We start from the raw sequence: 19,381 nt of genomic DNA on the forward strand, positions 1-19,381 counted from the left end.
AGAGACAGAAAAAGAGAGAGAGGAAAGACAAATCTGGAGGGACTGAGGGCTTAGAACACACTCTTAGATAGTCTAAAACTGGAACAGACTTCAAGGTGCTGAGATCCCTCAATTATCGATCTGAGAGAGAAACAAGCAAATTGATTTTGCATTGTGGTCTGCAAGAGGAAGTCTGGTCCCACTTGTCTGTCTCTCAGGGATCTACCGTAACGATTCAACTCAACACTTCTTGTCTTGACATGGTTAAATACATCCTACAACACAAATGACTTCCGCTAATGCTTGGGTCTTTCCACTTCCACTTTCCACTTATTTTTTAGATCTGGAAGAGGATATGATACTGAGATTCGGTTCAAGACTGTTTTCATCACTAGGTCAAGGGCCATTGTCTCACATAACCAGACATGTATTGTTATGACAGTTCTTTTTGTTGAAATCAAATTACCTTGAAATTAAATTAAAATATCTAAAAATAAATTATATAATACTATGAAATAAATAGTATGTGTTGTATATACATTAAAAAATCTGACCCCAACTTTTGAATGGCAAAACAGTGTTTTTTCTTAAGCATAAGTCTCTTATGCTCACCAAGGCTTCTTATTTTTTTATTGTGAAATATTATTACAAACTAAAATAACCACTTTATATTTTAAAATATTACTATATTCCTGTAATGTCAAAGCAATTTTCCAGCATCATTACTCCAGTCTTTAGTGTCTCATGATCCTTCTTAAATTATTTTTATATGCTGCTCAAGAAACATTGACACTAGTGCTGCTTATTATTTTTTTGTGGAAACTGAGAAACATATTTTTGAGGCTTCTTTGATAGAATGTTCAAAAGATTTATTTGAAATAGAAATCTTTTTCCCATTATAAATGTCTTTACTGTCACTTTTGACAATTTAATGCACCCTTGCTGAATAAAAGTATTTTGTGGATTCAAAAATCATATAAATAATAAATATTTTAAAATATATAATTATATATTATAATAAAATATTTAAACTATTAGACAGATATGTCAGTTTGTGGCAGGATACAAAAAAAAACTACAAAAATAAATGTACCAATTTTTCACAGACAACTTAAACATGGCATAATCTAAAATTCTATTTGTGGACATTTAAATTTAGTGACAGACTCAAACAAATCCCTTGAATAGCTTTTAAAAATCTGATGCCACTTTTAAAAATGTGATTTTATTATTCTCAAAAACACTTGCAAACACTGACCACACTGTTGGTACTGTAAGCGCATGGGCATCTGAGGTTACAGCCCCATGAGGAGACTTTCTACAGCAATAGTCCAGTACAAATCCCTAGACGGATTTCTCAGTCTAGCGTGAAGCATAGGTTTCTGACAAGCTTGACAAAAGATTTCTTTCTAAGGAAATGAATTCCTCTGGGGACAGGTCGCTGTGATTCAGAGGCATCCAGACAAGGCTCTTTGTGGGGACAATAACTGTACAGAAAGAAAAAAATAACAGTAAACCCTTCAACAAATGGCAAGCTGCAGTCCAGCTTTGTCGAAGAAATCAAACAAAACCAGAAGTACACAAGACTTCTTTTATGGCTCACCTACAAATCAGTGTTACAAAAGACGTCTTGCAAGGAGCCCTGCTCAGAGACAGAGACAAAAGAACGCAAACCAGGATCTAAAGAAAGAAAACAACCTACTAACTATGATATCTATGATACCAACTACAGCCAACAAGAGCAAAAAGACCTTATTCAAACTCCTTTTACTTACAGTGAAACATCCAGTCTTGACTCCTGTCAGGAGCTCTGAGGTAAACTGAAAACAGTCTCGCCAAGAAAAGCCTCCTCTGTTTGTGTGCAACACCGAAAGAGGAAGTGGATGTTGATGAAGTTATACTGCCACGGCAGCTGACCACCGAGGGCCAACAGCAGCGTGAGGAGTTGCATCGAGCCCACCTCCTCCTTCACAAGAGTTTTACTGAGACAGGGGCGCAGTCTTCTCAGGAGAGAGAGACAGAGTCACAGGCAACTGTAGGACCAACCCTTACATCCTGAGCCAATCCCACTGAGAGTAGCATAAGTGTGAAAGTGAGAGAGCAAGAAAGGGGCACAAAGGACCAGAGATTGAAAGGACGATACCGGGGCAGAATAGAAGAGCTTAAATTTAAAAAAGAGACAGAGTGAGTGCCAAAGCAGAAATGAATGGACAGAAAGGGGGCAGGCGAGAGTGCAGGGCACGCAGTGGCGGGAGAATCGATAGGCCTGTGATGGAGGGCAGTGGGGCAGGTGGCTTCTTCCCCGGAGATGCGCTGATTGAATGTTATCTGTCAACGGATGGCCACAGCCAGAGGGATTTTTTAAAGACAGCAATGACATTCTGATGGACTCTGAGACAAACCTCATGACAAATGAACTGAAGTACGAAGAGCTCCAACTGAAAAAGGGACAGATGCTCAGTGTCCTTAGTAGTAATGTCCTTAAAAATGTCCTTAAGTGGGACAAAAGGTGGCTTACAATGTCTTAAAAGTTCCAGGGGTATGCATGTTTAAAATTATTTACAGTATGAATTCTTTTTTATGAGTTACCTTCCTCTTCTTGAAGGCCTGTCGAGCCAGGTAGCCTCTGCACGCAGCCTGAAACAGGGTAATGTTGCGTCTGGTCTGGATATCTCTGTGCTCCTCCAGCTTAGGCAAAACACCTGCTCTGAAGAACACCTGCAAACAGACCACTGCTATGAGATATATGGAAATACAACAAACTTTCTCATAATGAGCATTCACTGAATTCATAACATTTGGTTAAATGGTACACTGGTAATAACAATAATAGTAATAATAATATAATATAGTGAAATAAATTAAATTAAAATAATTATTTATTTAAATAATAATAGATTTTATTTATAATGCACTTTACATTTCGAAGAATCTCAAAGTGCAACAACGGAAAAGGGAAAAAAAACGTTTTCTGAACAGAAAACAGAGCTGATGGTGGAAGTCTCTGTAAGCTTCACAGTACACTGTGGTCCACTCCATGATTTCCATTTCTCCCAGCGCTAGAGCCTCTATTGCTACATATTCCCAATTCGGCAGTGTCCTGATCACGTCGCCGAGGCACGACACACGCAGCTGAAGACCAGATGCAGGGGATCATATATATATATATATATATTATATACCTGCATATCCCCTGCATCTGGTCTTCAGCTGCGCCTGTTGTGCCTTGGCATGATATATATATATATATATTCTTGTATAAATACAATTAATTTGCATTTACTTATTTATATTTATTTATACATGTTATTTAGACAAATACATACACGTATATATGCAACATTCATAGTCATGGATATTCCATTCTGCAATCACTCTTTCTGAAAACGTGAGAAGTTCCTTTAAACTGCTGCCCAAGCTCTGTTTACTGGTAATTTTCCGCTCTGTGGTGGGGGTGTCAAACCGAGTTGGATTAACACTTCGGAATCCTACTCCATTAGGCCATTTAATCAGAGAAATTTGAGGGAAGTGGACCTTGCGTTTTTTCCAGATGTGCATTCATCAAAGTCTGTGGACATGTTCTAATTGCATTAGCATTCTATTAGTTTTAAAGATGGATTAATCTAGATGAACAGAATCCTAATTAAAATGGCACCGGATTTGTGGTGTACCTGAGAGGCTGTGCTGGAAATTACTGCTTTGGGAAATTGTTTATATATATCGTCACAGAAACGGAAACTAGGGACACAAGTCGACAGCTCTACTTTCAAGCAAAATGAGAAAGAAGTGTTTTTTTTCCACATTTTTGCAGAATTTGTTAGCTGAAAACATGAAGAAGCATCTCCATGTTTGAGATACCAGTATTGTTATATTTAAAAGTGTACATTTTGAGGTTGAAATAACCTTGTTTTGTCTGTGTGTATTTCCATACTGGCTTTTGTTACTACCCCGTCCTCCAAGGGACGTGTTGCTAATTATTTAAGCAGCGCTCTGGCCGGCTCTAGAGACAATCTGAGCGATGATGAAAGCAGCATAATAAGACTGAATAACATCCCTAATCTACAACTGAGCAAAGATGAAGAAGAGGAAGAATGTATCGGACTGGTGTCAGATGAGTTGGACCGCAAGATATCAGCGGCTATATCGATAGTAACATTTGACGGGGATAAAGACAGAAAAATAGGTAAATTTCGTAACCGTAGCTATAGTATAGGGCTAAGGCCCATGACATTAAGTTTTGACGCAGAGGTTCGAATCCACCTTTTGCCACACTCTCTCTACTCCTTTTCTCATCACATATCAGATCAGAAAGGCATTTATTTTCAATAAGAATTAAGAAAATATTAGAAAAGTGGAAATAAAGCATCTAACGTGTTTAATAATACATTTTTCTCAGTTAGAGAGTGTGGCAAAAGACGGATTCAAACCTCTGATCGATTTGCGTCAAAACTTGATGACATGCCACTTACCCCTACACTATAGCCACAGTTACGGATTTAACCCATTTCACTGTCTTTTCCCCCATCAAACAGACGCACAGTACATCCACTAAGAAGACCCCGGCAAACAGAAAGTGTAGCCCAACGACTTATTTCATAATACTTTTCTTTTTCTTATGGGGTATGTTTCCATAAACACCAAAGTTTTTAGTTTTGTGTTCATTCTAAGAACACATACATGTTCTCTCATGTTTAGACCTTCCCATACCTACCTATTGTTATTAACTGTCATTTTAATCGTAATTGTTAGCATCGTATCACTTGCCCAAAAAAAAAAAAACAACTATAATGGGCTTTTAAGTACTGTTACCATCTGCTATATTTCATTATTAATAGTATGCGGTCCGATTTTTCCCGTTGCGTCTGTCGTTAGTATGCAACCATGCAGCTTTACGGGGGGAGTTTCACAAGGGGTATGGCTTATCTAAATGGGATATAAATGAGCCCTACTGTCACTCCCAGCAGGTGAGAACAGGTGAGAACTGCACAATCTTTAGAGACTGTTTTCTCCAGTTTAAACTTTGTTAAATGCCTACATTCTAATGTAGATGGTATTAGTGGTATTAACAAAGTGGAAGCAATTGGGAACAGCAAATCAAATCACAGAGCGGGGTGCTCAGTGCGCAGATTGTCGCCAACTTTCGGCTGAGTCAATAGCTACAGGCCTCCAAACTTTGTGTGGCCTTCAGTTTAGCTTAAAAACAGTACGTAGAGAGTTTCATGGCATGGGGTTTCCATGGCCGAGCACCTGCATCCAAGCCTTACATCAACAAGTGCAATGCAAAGCGTCGGATGCAGTGTTGTGAAGCACGCCGCCACTGGACTCTAGACAATTCAAGCTTCTCTATCTAGCAGTCCAATAGATGAGTCTGGGTTTTTGCCAGGAGAATGGTACTTGCCTGACTGCATTGTGCCAAGTTTAAAGTTTAGTGGAGGGGGGAATTATGGCGTGGGATTGGCCCCTTGTTTTTAGTGAAAGGAACTCTTAAATGCTTCAACATACCAATAGATTTTGGACAATTTCATTCTCCCAACTTTGTGGGAAGAGTTTAAGGATGGCCCCTTCCTGTTCCAACATGTTATTGCACCGGTGCACAAAGCAAGGTCCATAAAGACATGATGAATGAGTTTGGTGTGGAGGAACTTGACTTGCCTGCACAGGGTACTGACCTCAACCTGATATAACACCTTTGGGATGAATTAAAGCAGAGACTGCGAACCAGGCACTGCGATACTCTAATATCGAACCAAACGTGCACCGCACCGTGCTGCCCAGGCCCAACTCTCAACTTCACCTTATGTCACAAAACAATTTTTACTATTAAGATATAAATAGTAGTTAGTACACTTTGACAAATATTAAGCACTGTATTTTTACAGAATATTATAATAATAATATTATTCAAAAAGATTGGCTTCATCACTCTGTCTCCTCTCCACCAGTCAGCTAGTGTGTGGTGGGCGTTCTGGCACAATATGGCTGTCGTCGCATCATCCAGGTGGATGCAATAAAATCGCTTTTTATTTTTTTTTATTTTTTTTTACATTATGGTAAATGGTAAAATGGTTAAATGAGTAGATTATTTCTGACTAGTCTAAAGTGGAGGCATTTTTTTTTATTTTAGTTGAAATTTAAATTGAATCTAGTGCTTTTATTGACCTGCCATGAACCCTGCCGTAAACCCCGTAAACAGAATTGAACCGTGGCTCCAAAACCGTAATATGAACCGAACTATGGCATTTGTGTATCGTTACACTCCGAATATCTCTCTCACTCGCATATATTTATGTGTGTGTGTGTGTGTGTGTGTGTGTGTGTGTGAGAGTGAGTGAGTGAGTGAGTGAGTGCGTGAGTGAGTGCGTGAGTGAGTGCGTGAGTGAGTGCGTGAGTGAGTGCATGAGTTCGTGCGTGCGTGCGTGAGTGCATGCGTGTGAGAGAGAGAGAGAGAGAGAGAGAGAGAGAGAGAGAGAGAGAGAGAGAGAGAGAGAGAGAGAGAGAGAGAGAGAGAGAGAGAGAGAGAGAGAGAGAGAGAGAGAGAGAGAGAGAGAGAGAGAGAGAGAGAGAGAGAGAGAGAGAGAGAGAGAGAAGTCCACTGCTGCAATTACTACTCATCTGAGGGAATGGCAACAAATGCCTCTTGATTGAGCCTTTATGTGGAGTTGCTCTGCGGTATAATCTTCCTTTTCACATCAAAGGCAGCCAGAGCCTTTCAATGATGTAGAGCCTCAGTTATTGTTATTACAGGAGGCAATCTCTCTGAGCTCCAAGCATCAGATCATAGGGGAGAATGGAGTGTTATGAAATGATTTCATATTCATGTAAAGTTTGACAGCTTTCAGACCCTATGGCATTTGCTGCCAACCCTACGGTACCACAAATAAAAATAAAGGACAATATGTTTACCCGAAACGCTCCCTACAAACCCTTTACAACCTCGCAAATTAGAACATCAGGGCTGAGCTACTTGCTGGGCAGCCAATACACACACACACTTATCTGCTTTCAGGCAGGTATAATATCAGAGTGGGACCTCTCCACCTCAGGAGAGTAGCCAGAGAAAATTGAGTTTCATTTCTCAATGTCAGTAAAGATGTGCTGGAAAAAAGGCCGGATATCACCTGAACGAGAACTTTATTCATGGTCCTCTCAAGTCAAATGTAAGATTAGGTGGAGATGCTAAAAGACTAAATACATTATCCACAGCATCACGGAGCATGTGTGAAACACTATTTTAATACATCATCCTTTGAAGAACATGAAGATAGTTCCGTGTTAGTAGAAATGTCTGTTGCGTGCAGCTTCTTATTAGCCATGTTTCCCCTTTGACATTCACCCAGCAGGCCTGTGATTCGCCAGTCTTTTCCACACAAGAGCACCATAGGTCAGTTTGGTGGAAAGGTCTTTTCATGGGGGTCAAATGGCAGCGTTTTCCATGGAGACCAAGAGAATGAAATTCCTCACAAAGAAAGGGGGAAACAAATGGCAATGGAGGAGTGCAAAGAGAAGAGCTTGTGTCTATGCCTGTGGGGGAGTCTGTGATTTAGACGGATGTATTGTACTAAGGTGGCAACTGAACAATGACTTGGTTCAATAAGCAGCAATGGGAGTTCATGATTGGTTAGGATCTTGTTCCATCTACACTGGCATCATTTGGACACATAAGACACGCTTGAAGATGTCTGAATGTCACTGCATTAGATACAAAACATCAAATCAAGTGACATCTTTAAACAAATAAAATCTGTAAAAGAGATTTTATCCAAACTATATTTTTCATTTGTTTAGTTTTTTTACTTCATTATTTTAAATGTAAGTTTTAAAAATAAATTATCAAATTAATTGAAACAATTAAATAAAAAAATAAAAAATAAATGAAATTGGAGACCCACAAGTCAGTGGTGTGCTACATATACAAAATATAACCACATATTACATAAACAAATGACCACATGTATTACAAATAAATATGACAAATGTATTTTATTTTACATGTATTTGCATTTAATGTTCTTGCAAATAAAAGAGTGCAATTGTATATCAGAATCACCATCAGTGGTGTGAATCTCTATACTCAAGTGGAATTCTAAAATTACAGCTGTCAACTAATCATTTGTGTATTTCCTGGACACATTTTTTGCTTTTTCCATTTATGTAATCAGCTATTTATCAGAATGTGATTATTTTGGCTCTCTCCAGGCTGCTGTTCTTTGTCTGAAAGCACAATATCTTGCTGTGCTGATTGGTGTTTGTAGTGAGTTATCATCGAGCACCAAGCCAGAGTAAACCAAACAAAGCAAGCCAGTGCCTCGCCAGAATCAATCTAGCGTCTACAGAAGATGCACAAAAGGATTTCTGCTTTAATCATTCGAAGTGTAGTTAAGAGACCCGGAGTGCAATGGCGCAACCTTACAGCAGAGCTCATACAATCTCAGAAAACCTCACAATAATTGTCTTCCTCGCTCAACATGCCCGCCAATGAGGCCTGCCAACGATGCCAGCCATGTCCCATCTGCAGCTAAGCATTCTGGGTAAAGCATCGGCCCAGAGCAGAGAGTGCTTTACGACAGGAGAGGAGAAGATGAGTCTTTTTGGCCGAAGCCCACCCTGCCAAACTTTCCGTCCAGATGTGAGCACAGCGGCAGAGCGGATTAAAGTCTGTCTGTGTCTAAGAGGTGTAGAAGCAGCGAACGTTTCGGCAATCTAAATGGAAATCATGCCATCTGTTTGGAACTGATCTTCGTGACTCAGGCTGAATCTGTATGCCACAAAATGATTCAATGCACTGATCCATAACATAAAGGGACTGAAAAAGTGAAGTCTTTATTTCTTAAGATGACGTTACAGTTTTATGATTATGACATGAAAAACCCAATTGTCAATTTCTGATATTGTAAAAGGAATTTATTAGCCAATGCTTCAAAAAAATTATTAGGCAAAAATACTCCTTCCGGTTTCTCACAAAAAGAAACTTTTTTTTTTTTGAGTATGGGCCCATGAGACTTTAACAAGCGCAGAATTTCCTTGTACAGGCACTTCTCCCGTAAGGGCGCACATGTCGACCAGAGCGAGAGAGCAAACGCCCATTAACGCATTTTGCTCACCTTTGCTCCAGCCCTGTTCCTGGAGGCTCACCAACAGTGTACATTTGGGGTGTGCCATATCATATCGTCCACGATAATACCGGTATACATTTTTACATGATAAAAAAAGTGGCATATCACGATATCAATGAGAAGTGAGCGATTTGGTTACAAGAGGTCAGTCCTCTTGACAACTGACATAATATTGATTGGAGCGCAATATTTGACCGGAAGGGTAACATTGACGGTTATTTTCATCAGTTAGATCCAGCATTCTTTCACCTTTGAATCAGAGAGATAATGTAGTTAATTATTGAGAGAGAGAGAGAGAGAGAGAGAGAGAGAGAGAGAGAGAGAGAGATATTTGTGTCTGCGTCTGTTCAGCGTCTCTTAACAACGAAGATGTGCGTTTATTACTTAAAAATAGTGATGTTATGTTGTTATAGTTTTACTTAAAATTTCCAGTGAAAACACTAATAACTTATCAAGGCTACTTTGCTTTCTTTTGACTCGTGCTGTGTGTGACTATAATGCTGCTGCTGTTGCCACCTTATGACAATAGATTTACACTTCAAATTAAATATTCTCTCATCATCAATGACAGTAACTCATTGGAAAAGGGTGCACAATGCCCTTCATTTTGTTTGCAATAATAAATGCTACTGCCTACCAGCTGCAATAACAAATAAAATATTTTGTTCCATATATTTTTTTTATATCGTCATAAATATCGTTATCGCAAATATTCTTGAAATATCGTGGTATAATTTTTTAGGCTATATCGCCCACCCCTAGTGCACATTTTGGATGTTTTCCTTATCTGACCCATATATTGGAGTCTCTGGTGTGTTTGAGTAGTAAGAGTTTGAAAATGTCGCTATGCCTTCATAACCTGGATGCCAGATAAACTTAACCTCGCCACAACATTTGAGGTCGGGAAGTTAGGTCTGGACTTGATCTGTTGTGGAGCAACTATGCTTGAACCAGAGCTGTTCAGACCAAATCAAATTGTCAGGGCGGGCATTATAAGATGATGGCCAGATAACGTAAAGTAATCATTCACGTCTTGTTCGTATACGCATTCACCTTATTCACACTATTTCTCTCAAAAATGACCTTGTTGGTAAGTACTCTGTTTATCCATAAATTCTTTTTAAAAAACTGGCAAAGATCATTTACACCCATCTTCTTCTTCTACTTCTTCCACCATGCATGCAGTTGAATTCTGTAGACAACTATGTGAGGGCTCAACATTTGTCACTTACTCTTGTTCTTTGGTTTTAGGTCTATTCTTTTCTGGTTCGGTTGAAACACACCCCATAATCACAGCTCAATTGAAGAGTATCAGACTCATATTTCTGACTAGAATTTGAGTATGATGAAGTCAGGCTAGTGCATCCAGGAACAGGGGTGGATGCTACTAATAAAAACACTAGTTTGTAAAGCAAGTTTGATCCTTTTCTTAAGTACTTTACTTAAGTAATTTACTTTAGTACATTAGTAGAATAGTAAGTGCAATAAAATAGCATAAACTGCTAATACATACAAAAAAAACTAGGGTCCAAGAAATGTGGTCCTTAAACCATAGCCTCCGGTATTGCAGGAATATCCTACTTGAACAGTACCCAAAAACACTTGAAAACCATCAGTTATGTGAAATTAACTGTACTCCGTTAATAAATGATGAGAAAACTTAATGAGAAAAATTAATGAGAAATATACTTTGCTTCAATAAATAGAATAATTGCATTGTTAAAGGGGGGGTGAAATGCTGTTTCATGCATACTGATCTTTTTACACTGTTAAAGACTTGGATTCCCATCCTAAACATAGACAAAGTTTCAAAAACTAAGTTGGACGTTTGATGGAGTATTTCTGTATCAAAAATACTCCTTCCGGTTTCTCACAAGTTTCTGAGAGTTTTTTTCGAGTATGGGTTGGCTTGATGTCGATAGAGTAGACGGTCCTTGTATGGGCCGTACGGGCTCTTCTCCCGGTAGGGTGCGCGAGCGCGTGATTAGATGCACGCCGCCCATAAACACTGCTCACAGGTGCAGCAGATCCACTAGTCTGTGCAACACGTCTGTCGCGCCGCGCTCCACTTTATTCCTATGGGTGACATCAAGCGACTTCAACGCTTCAGCACAGCATTCCGGGAAGGAATCCTGTGCTGCATTTGAACCAATTTGAACGCAGAAATGACGGGAAGCTTCACAACATCGCGGATCTCCGCGGTCACTGCTGCCACATGACTTCACCAAATCATACCAAAGAAGTGTGTTTTTGATGGAGTGGTCCCAGCGATAAAGGTTCGGTCCTGCTTTGGAAACAGGCGGTGAGTTAAACTGCTTAAAATGTCTATGTTGTTGGCTATCGTCGCGTGAGTAAACATCAGTAAACGGCACGATCGTGTATAGTTAATTTATCAATGGAGCATGCAATCTATGGTGTGTGTTTCAATACATTTGTTTAGCTGACCAATATAGGTGTCATTTTTTTTTATTGTAAAACCACCCAAACATAAACCTAGCATTCTCACAAAGCGTGCTTCGTCATTCAAATGCACTACACTATACATAACATTACACTAGTCTGACTTGTAAAACCATTTTGCTTGCTACTGCTAAGGTGTAGTCGCATGCAATAGTCCATAAACCGAATTGACAGGCCACTAAATACAGGTTACATACCACAGAGACGGACGTCCTGATGTTGTTGCTTCTCCTGTTCAATTTATTTCAGCCTCCGAATGTGATTCTGGATCATATATGTATTAGTTGAATCTAATTTATAGCCATTTATTAGAGTAACGTTTTCATCTCCACGCTTGAGGATGTCAGCTTTCAGAAGCTCTCGTGCTGTAGCTGCGCGCTCGTCATTCTTTAGCTCCGCCCACACGATACGCCTCCAGCCGCTCGTTTTTTTCCGGAAAGACTCGGTACAGCCTATATTTCTTTTATAAATATAATAAAACTAAAGACTTTTCGGAGATATGAAGGATGCAATACTACTCTATAGGTACTCAAGATTGACATGAGATTGACTGAAAAGTGTTTCACTCCCCCTTTAATGTAAAAATACAAAATAGAATGTATATATATATATATATATATAAATGGAGAACTTTGCCTTCTCATTTCATAACGCCACTGTACACCATTGAATTTTAAAAACTCTGTTGGCCAAAGTGATGCGGCTATACTAAGGTGGCAATGACTTGGTATTAGACCTACAGCGTCTAGGTCTAATATCACTAGCTACATTATGATTTTTAAGGTTTAATTTAGAGATAGAATATCAGAATTACTTACTCTGCTCAAGCCCATGTGGTAGCTGCTCTTTTCCAGCTCAAGGGACTCCAGCAGCTCTTCGACAGCCTGAAACACACAGAGAGAAACAGACACACATGTATAAAACAGTAAGACAGGCATAAAGATTTAGTCTGCCATCCACTTCAGGGCACCAAGAGGACAATGTGCTGACTGGGGAACTCTTTCTGTCCAAAAGCTAAACCAGCTTGGGGAAACTGGGTCAAAAACAACTGTCTTAATGTCTGACCTCTCTCTTCTACTCACCCATGAGTGTTTTCTTCCTGACAGGATGTCAGGCAAATAACAACATAGCAGGGGATTAAAAAATCCCGGTGGACTGATGACTAATGGCTAGAGTTTGAGCTAAAAGCACAGGGATGTATTGAGTGCTCTCTGCAGGGGCACAGGGCCCGACTGGTGAACAGGTTCGGTGAGAGATGAGCAAAAGGCCACGCCTCAGACTGAGCAGCTGCAGATAGATCACAGGTCTAATGGGGAATCTGTTGATGTCTGGTTACCAAAGTTTGACCTCTGTAAACATCGCTAAAGCAAGATCGAAATAAATACCGTTCTCCTGAGATATAATTATTTGAGCCAGTAACAAGTTTGTATACTGAAAAAATATTAAACTATTATCTGTGGCATAAACAGATATAATATACATACAGTATCAGTCAAAAGTTTGGGCACGTTTACTCATTCATTGCTACTATTTTCCAAAGTCTTCACTGTTTAAATTACAGTGGGTATGGAAAGTATTCAGCCCCCCTTAAATGTTTCACTCTTTGTTATATTGCAGCCATTTGCTAAAATCATTTAAGTTAATTTTTTTCTCATTAATGTACACACGGCACCCCATATTGACAGAAAAACACAATTGTCGACATTTTTGCAGATTTATTAAAAAATAAAAACTGAAATATCACATTGGCCACATTCATCTTTCCCTCAGTTGCAACCAGTCGTCCTGTCCCTGCAGCTTAAAAAAAAAAACTCACAGCATGATGCTGCCACCACCATGCTTCACTGTTGGGACTGTATTGGACGGGTGATAAGCATGGCCTGGTTTTCTCCTCACATACCGCTTAGAATTAAGGCCAAAAAGTTCCATCTTGGTCTCATCAGTCCAGAGAATCTTATTTCTCACTATCTTCAGGTCCTTCAGGTGTTTTTTTTAAGCAAACTCTATGCGGGCTTTCATGCGTCTTGCACTGAGGAGAGGCTTGCGTCGGGCCACTCTGCCATAAAGCCCTGACTGGTGGAGGGCTGCAGTGATGGTTGACTTTCTACAACTTTCTCCCATCTCCTGACTGCATCTCTGGAGCTCAGCCACAGTGATTTTTGGGTTCTTCTTTACCTCTCTCGAAGGCTCTTCTGCCCCAATAGCTCAGTTTGGCCGAACGGCCAGCTCTAGGAAGGATTCTGGTTGTCCCAAACATCTTCCATTTAAGGATTATGGAGGCCACTGTGCTCTTAGGAACCTTAAGTGCAGCAGAATTTTTTTGTAACCGTGGCCAGATCTGTGCTTTGCCACAATTCTGTCTCTGAGTTCTTCAGGCAGTTTCTTTGTCCTCATGATTCTCATTTGCTCTGACATGCACTGTGAGGTGTAAGCTCGTATATAGACAGGTGTGTGGCTTTCCTAATCAAGTCCAACCAGTATAATCAAACACAGCTGGACTCAAATGAAGGTGTAGAACCATCTCAAGGATGATCAGAAGAAATTGAGTTAAATACATTAGTGTCACAGCAAAGGGTCTGAATACTTAGAACCATGTGATATTTCAGTTTTTCTTTTTTAATAAATCTGCAAAAATGTCAACAATTGTATTTTTCTGTCAATTTGGAGCGCATGCTTCAAATTTTTCACTCAGTGTGTGAGTACTGAATTGAGTTCTCATTCGAGTCTTTGTGCGCTTGACTGTTTAAATTAGCAAGGCTTAAAAACTTGTGTAAATGATACACTTTCATGGTGATGAACAGTAGCACAATGAGGGCAGTGAACATGTCATTTTTTACTTCTAACTCAATCACAGTCAAGTTTAATCATAAAATTTACTAGCCATTGGCTAATCAAATACATTTTTGGTCTAAATATGTATACTAAATATGTCTCTACTGCTCACCAAGGCTGCAATTATTTGATCCAAAATACAGCAAAACAGAATTATTGTGAAATATTTTTACAATTTAAAATAACCTTTTCTATTTAAATATTTTAAAATGCAATTTATTTCTGTAATTCAAAGCTGAATTTTCAGCATCATTACTCCAGTCTTTAGAGTCACATGATCCTTCAGAAATCATTCATTCAGTTTTTTCAGATCACATATCAGTTTGTTATCCAGAATTATTTAATGAATAGAAAGTTCAAAAGAACAGCATTTATCTGAAATATAAAGCTTTTGCCACATTATAAATGTCTTTACTGTCACTTGATCAATTTAATGCATAACTTGATGAATATATATATATATATATATATATATATATATATATATATATATATATATATATATATATATATATATATATATATATATATATATATATATATATATATGTATATAAAAATCCAGTTTTACACACAACTACATTCAACATTGATAATAATAATACATATGATTATTATTATTAATAATAATATTTATAATAATAATAGTTTCTTGAGCAGCAAATCATCACATTAGATTCTGAAGGATCATGTGACACTTAAGACTGGAGTACTGATGCTGAAAATTCAGCTTTGCATCACAGGAATACATTTCATTTGAAAATATATTCAAATAGAAAAAAGTTATTTTACATTTTAATATTTCACAATATGACTTTTGTGAAAAAACACAAAGCTTTGACAAAGGTTTTTTTGTTCGTATTTTTAATAACATAAATGCAGCCTTAGTGAGCAGAAGAGACTTCTTTAAAAAAAAAAAAAGAAACACGTTATAAAACTTTTGACTGGTAGTGTATATACATATATTTTTAGACACATGAAGTTGACATAAGACATTACAGGTCTTTGTAGATTCAATAACAGAAGCGGGGTCAGTGATAGGACAAGATGCCACTGATAGAGTCGTCACTCTGGGCCCTGATTAAAGCCTTTATTGCCCTGTCACCAGAGCAGAGCCGAGATTAAGGGGGGAAAGATGTGTACTACAGCCCATTAATCAACAACACAGCTCTCTGCCCTGAGCACTGTCATAATCAATTACATGGAAGAGCAGCTCATGAAGGAGGAGCCAAACAGTACTCTGAGAAACAACACACTCACAAACACACATAAAAAAACACTCACCCTTCTCTCATCAGTTACAATGTAGTTCCGCCCATGTTTCTTTGTCAGGTGGGGAGTCAGCACATCAAAGCGGCGTCGGAACTCCGAAAAGACCAAATGATCAGGATAACCTTCAGGATGGGGAGAGCCAAATGACAGGAGAGTTACAAGAGAATGACTTTTGAGATTCTAGAAAGGTTCAACAGAGAGCAACGATGAGGGCATTGGTCAGTCGCTTATCTTAAGAATGTTCTGCTTATTCAGGGCTTTGGGCTGAAATGTGCCAAAACATTTTCCAATGACATTTTGCTGATTTTCTTTAAAAGCACTGAACAAAATAAGCCCATGAATGTCTCCAAAAATAAAAAGACACGTAGAACACTAGGCAGTTCCTGACCACATAAGCCCTAGAAAACTCCAAAGGTCAACAAACCCTGGGAGAAAAACACGTTATTCGGAAAAGTCAAACCTGCATGGTAAATTTGAACTTTCAAATCTTTCCTATCTCCCTAGATTTTTCTACATTCTTTTCAAAATAAAGGTCACTGATCTATAACGAGGGTCATTTACTGTCTTTATTTTGTGTTTTTAATGCCTGGCTTTTTAAACTCAAACCTTGGCGGTAGATACGGAGGGCGTCGAGCAGTTTGGAGCCGCGGAGCTGTGCCCGGAGCAAGCACACATCCAGCTGCATGAGGCCGTTGTCACAGCTTTCTCCGTGTGCCTCAATCTCCCCAGAGCGAGGTGAGGGTCCTCCTAGCACCTTCACATCCCCAGTCAAAGTCTCTGCTTTAGGCAGCAGACAATGCACAAAGTGCACCCTGGACCGCCTCACTGTGTCTATCAGTGCATCCTATGAGAAAACAAACATACATTAATTTAAAAAAAGTTTTTATTGTTTGACTACATTATATTATATGTGAGGATCTGTATTAATGGATCATGATTAGTGGTCAGCAATATAAATCAAGGCCAATGGTTGATATTTAGCTTTTTTTATTTTTTATTATTGAACGATACATTTCAGTTTGGCTGATAAGCGGAAGCAGGACCTTTATTTTGACAGCGGCATTCTCCATCTTCACTAGTTTACCATTTCTGCTTAACAGTTCTTCTGTTTAATAAATTATTAAATCTTAAAGAAAGTAAACTCTCTTGGAGAAGTATGATCTGATATATCAGCCATCAGCCACTCCAAGATATTGCACCAGCCATAAATATCCATATTGGCCATAAACTTTTTCTACATATTGTAGTAGTGGTGTTTTTAATTAGCATGCTGAGTTTTAGTTCTAGAGTCTCTTGAGAACCCTGCATTCTGTTCCAGTCAAGGGGGTCTATAGTAGGTTGTGCTCTGTATAACTATTTTGAATGCACTAGTATATGGATGTCATTTTCACATTTTAAAGTACTCACCACTAGGGTTGGGTATCGTTTGGGTTTTTTACGATTCCAGTGCCAAACTAAAACGATACTTTAAGAAAAAAACAGCCACAAAACGACGGTGGATGACATTAAATAATGGCTTTTTATTGTTTTTGCTTTTTTTTAAATCTTTAAATTTAACAATTTATTTAAAGTTTAAGGTATACTTAATTATATAAATAGATACAAAACACAATTCACTTCAATTCACAGTAAAGAAGCCACCTAACCCAACTACAATAGGCCTAAATTAACACTAAATAGCAGCACTAATACTAGTGATATTACAGCACTAATAACAGCAAAGTAGTCTGTAGTCTTGGTCTGCTGCAAACCAGCTTCAGTTCAGCATTATTTTGCATTAATATAACCATATTCTCTGGCTTAGAACACATTGCTTTGTTGTTTCCATGGCAACGCGTCATGTTTCTCACATGACAGTGACACACAGCAGCCGCAAAAGCACTGTATGACACCTCAGAGCTCAGCTGTAACGGTTTATTTAGTGTTTTTTCTTTTTTATTCAAAATATTCACAAACTTGTTACCCATGTCATGATCTATCTGATATTTTGATTTTCAAATATGTGTAATTGAATGTGTTTTGTCATAATGATCATGTTAGTTGATCTATAATGCTACGGCGATGGGGCGCCGATATTTACATGTACATTTATGCATTTGGCAGAAGCTTTTATCCAAAGCGAGTTACATTGCATTCAAGGTACACATTTTACATTTTTGTCAATTCTTGCTTTCCCTGGGAATCGAACCCATGACCTTGGCGTTGCTAGCGCCATGCTCTACTCATTGAGCTACAGGAAAGACTATGTTAGTTTGTGCCTCAGAGAATCAGATCTGTCAGATTTACATCACGAAAATTCATCCTCGTCTCACGAAATACACGAAAGTATGTGACCGGTGAACTCTGAGAAGAATAGAGTAAACTATATAGTAACTTATATAATGTGTGTCTGATATGAATAAAACGCAGTCAAATTATAATTGTCAGAAAAGATTGTTATTGCCACTTCCGTAGACATCAGCGTGTTTTTGCTGCTACTTATGTGCATTTAAATGCCTGAAACCTAAAATAAACATGATGTGGTTGAAAACACTGAATCATTGTGATATGTGATGAGAGCTGAGTACGTCTGTCTCTGGCTCAGCGCCAGCCAAAGTGCGAAAGCACGTTTGATGGCACCGAAATGAGAAACCGAAATCTGCATTCTGATTCGGTCTGGTACATATCGGTCGTATAGGTACGGTACCCAAACCTACTCACCACTTGTAGTTTAATCTGGATGCAGAGAGACTTCTTTTTAACTGCGGCCACTCCAGTGGTGAATGTCTTCCTCATGCTTGTGGCCCTGCGCAGGGCGAGCTGTGATCCGCCCTCAAGCCCAGCAATAGAACCTGACAAAACCGTGGCTCCTCCTGAACGTCCCATAAACAAGCTACTGATATTCTTCCTGCAGAGGAAGAACCAGAGTATAGTGTGAGCAGGGTCATTTAACGCCCCCACATTCAAAACATGCAACAATTGAAAAGAGTAACAATTATTGTCATTGCACATAATCAAAGCTCACTAATTTATGTAACAACAATTATTTACAGTAATTATTTAATTATCAGGGTCTCACTTTTGAGAGTCCTGCAGTAAAACGGCCGCATTCTGAGAGGCAGGGTTCTGTTTGGCATGGCTCAGCCATCCCCGAGCATCATACTCCACCCAGTCAGTCCCGTGGCTGTGACCCAACAGGAAGTGATGCATCTTCTCACTCTTCAGCAGCAAGGCAGGGCCTGAGAGATGCATTGAGCACATGAGGTTGCATGAACATACATTAACATACATACATCAGATACACACACACACACACACACACACACACACACACACACGTGTATACATATATATATGAAATATATATATATATATGAAATGCTATGTTAGTGGGTGGGCATGTGAGAGGTGTATTGTGTTCTGACCTTTGGTCTCTCCATCCACTGGGCTGTAATAACTGAACAGTCTTTCCAGCAGAGTTTCCTCTGAGCCCCCGGGCTGCAGAGCTTCTTCCTCCATCAGCCACAACAGGCCTCTCGCCTCATCTGTCCTGGCCAGTGTCCGTACCTGAACCACATGGACATAGATGAACATGCGACTGTAGACTGGGGTCTTTATATAAACTTTTTTATATAAACATATCCGATTCAAATCCCGGACGAGCCCCCAATTTAGGCTAATGTGTAAATCATTTTCCTGATAGCCTGACAAAATAGCCAGACAAATGGAACGGCTTATTCAACCTT

The 19,381-nt window shown here is 39.0% G+C and overlaps 1 protein-coding gene across 11 annotated transcripts in view; it reads right to left on the reverse strand.

Annotated features, from left to right (window-relative positions):
- myo18ab (myosin XVIIIA b) overlaps nt 1–19,381 on the reverse strand; it is a 120,572-nt gene that overhangs the window by 38,256 nt on the left and 62,935 nt on the right. For all 11 annotated transcript variants that reach the window (XM_067450682.1, XM_067450683.1, XM_067450684.1 and 8 more), the window contains 7 exons: nt 19,061–19,202; nt 18,715–18,874; nt 18,357–18,543; nt 16,263–16,500; nt 15,669–15,778; nt 12,371–12,436; nt 2,569–2,697 (listed from right to left, as the gene is read on the reverse strand). In XM_067450682.1, the coding sequence (XP_067306783.1) occupies nt 2,569–2,697; nt 12,371–12,436; nt 15,669–15,778; nt 16,263–16,500; nt 18,357–18,543; nt 18,715–18,874; nt 19,061–19,202 (1,032 nt within the window). The remainder of the gene's footprint in view (nt 1–2,568; nt 2,698–12,370; nt 12,437–15,668; nt 15,779–16,262; nt 16,501–18,356; nt 18,544–18,714; nt 18,875–19,060; nt 19,203–19,381) is intronic.

The sequence above is a fragment of the Pseudorasbora parva genome, chromosome 8 (assembly GCF_024679245.1).
Source record: "Pseudorasbora parva isolate DD20220531a chromosome 8, ASM2467924v1, whole genome shotgun sequence".
NCBI lineage: Eukaryota > Metazoa > Chordata > Actinopteri > Cypriniformes > Gobionidae > Pseudorasbora > Pseudorasbora parva.